This window comes from Haliotis cracherodii, unplaced genomic scaffold (genome assembly GCF_022045235.1).
Source record: "Haliotis cracherodii isolate W230 unplaced genomic scaffold, xgHalCrac1.p SCAF_10, whole genome shotgun sequence".
NCBI classification, from domain to species: Eukaryota; Metazoa; Mollusca; class Gastropoda; order Lepetellida; family Haliotidae; genus Haliotis; species Haliotis cracherodii.
The window spans coordinates 14,608,937-14,613,328 of NW_027266265.1; the positions used below are offsets into that span (position 1 = coordinate 14,608,937).

Consider the following 4,392-nt stretch of genomic DNA (forward strand, 5'->3'; position numbering starts at 1 on the left):
ATTAAGTACAATACTTTCCAGTCTTACAGGCAGTATTTGAACCAAATACACAAGCAGGAAGCATATGGTTGCAGGCATCACGTGACTAGGTATTCCCTGTTGAAGAAAATGGACAAAATCGGCTGCTGTTCTGTGACCGAGTATCTCCAACTGAAAGGGAGAACTTAGAAGAAGATCCAGGATGAGCTTAAAATACGATCACTAAGGAAGATGCTGATAAAAAAAAAATGATCATGGATTATCGATGACTCGCCACACGTCAATCAGCAAAAACAGAGTGAGTATTGTTTTACGCCGCTTAGCAATATTCCAGCAATATCACGGCGGGGGATACCAGAAACGGGCTTCACACATTGTACCCATGTCGGGAATCGAACCCGGGTCTTCGGCGCGACGAGCGAACGCTTTAACCACTAGGCTACCCAACCGCCCCTAGCCAATACAGAAGGCAACTCTCTGAGGGCATGCTGGCTTCCGAAGCTTCTGACTGCTGAGTATTTACTATGTTTTTAAGCAGACCCAGTTGATTTTGTTGAGTGATTTGTAACCACATATGAGCCTTGGATTCACCACTGGCAGCAGGAGACTAAACAGCCACAGCAGCGGAGAGAAGACGGCAAAGTCTGTTCCATCAGCAGGCAAATGATGGCTTCGGTTTTGTGGGATTCTGAAGGTGGACTATTTCTGAAAGGTCAGGTTATTAATGGAAAATATTATGCTTATATGCTTAGGCAGTCGTCAAACTGATCAACGTCGGACTTCCAGTTGTTTTCAAGGTGATCAGGGTAACATTCCCAGTTGCTGTCAAGGTGATCAGGGTAACATTCCCAGTTGCTGTCAAGGTGATCAGGGTCATTTTCCCAGTTGCTGTCATGGTGATCAGGGTAACATTCCCAGTTGCTGTCATGGTGATCAGGGCCACTTTCCCAGTTGCTGTCAAGGTGATCAGGGCCACTTTCCCAGTTGCTGTCATGGTGATCAGGGGTCATTTTCCCAGTTGCTGTCATGGTGATCAGGGTAACATTCCCAGTTGCTGTCAAGCTGATCAGAGTAACTTTCCTAATTGCTGTCATGGTGATCACGGCCACTTTCCCAGTTGTTGTCATGGTTATCAGGGTCACTTTCTCAGTTGCTGTCATGGTGATCAGGGTAACGTTCCTAGTTGCTGTCATGGTGATCAGGTTCACTTTCCCAGTTGCTGTCAAGGTGATCAGGGCCACTTTCCCAGTTGCTGTCAAGGTGATCAGGGCCACTTTCCCAGATGCTGTCAAGGTGATCAGGGCCACTTTCCCAGTTGCTGTCATGGTGATCAGGGCCACTTTCCCAGTTGCTGTCATGGTGATCAGGGTCACTTTCCCAGTTGCTGTCATGGTGATCAGGGTAACTTTCCCAGTTGCTGTCATGGTGATCAGGGTAACTTTCCCAGTTGCTGTCAAGGTGATCAGGGTCACTTTCCCAGTTGCTGTCATGGTGATCAGGGTCACTTTCCCAGTTGCTGTCATGGTGATCAGGGCCACTTTCCCAGTTGCTGTCATGGTGATCAGGGCCACTTTCCCAGTTGCTGTCATGGTTATCAGGGTCACTTTCCCAGTTGCTGTCATGGTGATCAGGGTAACATTCCCAGTTGCTGTCAAGGTGATCAGGGTAACTTTCCCAGTTGCTGTCAAGCTGATCAGAGTAACATTCCCAGTTGCTGTGAAGGTGATCAGGGTAACTTTCCTAGTTGCTGTCATGGTGATCACGGCCACTTTCCCAGTTGTTGTCATGGTTATCAGGGTCACTTTCTCAGTTGCTGTCAAGGTGATCAGGGTAACGTTCCTAGTTGCTGTCATGGTGATCAGGGCCACTTTCCCAGTTGCTGTGAAGGTGATCAGGGCCACTTTCCCAGTTGCTGTCATGGTTATCAGGGTCACTTTCCCAGTTGCTGTCATGGTGATCAGGGTAACCTTCTCAGTTGCTGTCATGGTTATGAGTGTAACTTTCCCAGTTGCTGTCATGGTGATCAGGGTCACTTTCCCAGTTGCTGTCATGGTGATCAGGGTCACTTTCCCAGTTGCTGTCATGGTTATGAGGGTCACTTTCCGAGTTGCTGTCATGGTGATCAGGGTCACTTTCCCAGTTGCTGTCAAGGTGATAAGGGGTCACTTTCCCAGTTGCTGTCATGGTGATCAGGGCCACTTTCCCAGTTGCTGTCATGGTGATCAGGGCCACTTTCCCAGTTGCTGTCATGGTGATCAGGGCCACTTTCCCAGTTGCTGTCATGGTTATCAGGGTCACTTTCCCAGTTGCTGTCATGGTGATCAGGGTAACTTTCCCAGTTGTTGTCATGGTTATGAGTGTAACTTTCCCAGTTGCTGTCATGGTGATCAGGGTAACTTTACCAGTTGCTGTCATGGTGATCAGGGTCACTTTCCCAGTTGCTGTCAAGGTGATCAGGGTAACTTTCCCAGTTGTTGTCATGGTGATCAGGGTCACTTTCCCAGTTGCTGTCAAGGTGATCAGGGTCACTTTCCCAGTTGCTGTCAAGGTGATCAGGGTCACTTTCCCAGTTGCTGTCATGGTGATCAGGGTAACATTCCCAGTTGCTGTCAAGGTGATCAGGGTCAAATTTCAGTCCTGCATTCCCAGGTTATCATCCTTTATGTTTCCCTAATAGATACCTGTCAATACCGCCGCAAACATATCCAGTTTTTCAACTTACTTTCACAGATACTTTGTACTAATTTCCTCATTAGGATGATGATGATGATGACATGTAAAATAACTTGAATATTCAAATTCTCAAAACATATAAATTCAGAAATATGCCACCATAACATCTGAAAGCTATGTAGACTATACAACTAAATGTGTATCTTACCATACATAAGGGTTCGGCTATTCTTTCATACTCCCTTTCCTTATCAACAAGAGATGGTAGATCGGATGGTGTCCCCGCACTGTTTCTGAGCTGGCACAGTCGCATTGTCGTCTGCCAACTGAAGCTGTCGCAGGGCCTTGTGTATAAACACAAGGCATAACACTGGTATTCTGTGGCCACATTTTGGGACAGGAAAAGATATCCTTTTAACACCATCCCAAGTTTTCGAGGGGACGCACACTTTTGCATGACATCATCGGTAATCGTCACTTCCCACCAAGTGTTTGCCAAACATAATTCTGAACAAAACAAAAGAACTGAAATATAGCCCGTTTGTACAAGGCCCAACGTTCTCATTGCTAACGAGTAGTTTTTTCGAGGACCAGATGATGGCACTGTAAGGGGTGTTGAAGTTATCAATGGTCTTCCAGATAGACACTGTACCACCTCTACACAATCAGGTTATAGCTTCACTGCCTGATCATCAGCTTGTACATACGGCGTCCAACAGTCGTATATTTTCTTTATCATTCTAACTTCAAAGACATTAACATGAACTATCTTCCTGTTCGATAAGGATCATGTCTTGGCTAATGAGGAGCTCTTCGTGACTTAAGTTGAAGCAGACAGCTATCCATTGATCTTTGACGGAGCAGGTGACGCAAATCGCACGAACAAGATAACTGTTGATATATGTACAGGCATTTATTTGTGTCTACAAATGTTGTTGTAGCGACACTCGTATGTACGGCACGGTAATGCCCATCCTGCTTTAATAGCTCTACTTTAATAGTCAATACTTCTGAAGCGACGGACAAAGGGGGCATGCTGATCTTGGGCGTCTCTATGTAATGCACCTTTTATCGAATCTTAGACGTGCATGTTATACACGTACGGGTAGATAAAGGCGCCACAACCCTTTCCATAATCAAAAGAAATAATCCCCTAGAAGCTGATTACATATACGATTCCGAACATTTAAGCCTGTGTTAATGAAGCAATTTCAAATACTGAGATGGAACATCGAATAGAGTCAATATTTTGTATAGATGTTTAAGAAGATATGTCATTCTTTTCAACGGCCGACACCGGGTCGAGGTCAGTGTTGTTGTCCATACAAACAGTTGTTGTCCATACAAACAGTTGTTGTCCATACAAACAGTTGTTGTCCATACAAACAGTTGTTGTCCATACAAACAGTTGTTGAACTAAGGACTACATCGCAAAATCAACAGGATCAATAGAATTTCATTTGGACGATAGAAAAACCAACGGTTGTTAGTACTGACTTGGAGCAAGTGGGTTACTATAGACAGTTTTAGGCAGTAAGGTACACAGGAACACCTGGATAGGGCTTGATTCGCCATGCATTTACCCTGTTCAGCATGTCCGCTTGTCTAAATTCAGAGTATTGCTCTGTGACGAGTATATTTCGAATCTAGACGACATATTGTAACTTATTTAAAAAAAGGAAGGTCAGTATCTGTATTCTATTGAACTAGGCGAAATAATTAACCAGGGTGCTAAATTGA

The 4,392-nt window shown here is 44.9% G+C and overlaps 1 protein-coding gene across 1 annotated transcript; it reads right to left on the reverse strand.

The window, feature by feature from the left end:
* Positions 1 to 719: 719 nt before the first annotated feature.
* On the reverse strand, positions 720 to 1,931 carry LOC139453250 (uncharacterized). Its single transcript, XM_071234878.1, has one exon. It carries the CDS (start codon positions 1,929 to 1,931, stop codon positions 720 to 722), a length of 1,212 nt encoding a protein of 403 aa, XP_071090979.1.
* Positions 1,932 to 4,392: the final 2,461 nt, after the last annotated feature.

Coding starts and splice junctions, on each gene's coding strand:
- LOC139453250 (XM_071234878.1), bottom strand. CDS start 1,931: ATGACAGCAACTGGGAAAGTGACCCTGATAACCATGACAGCAACTGGG.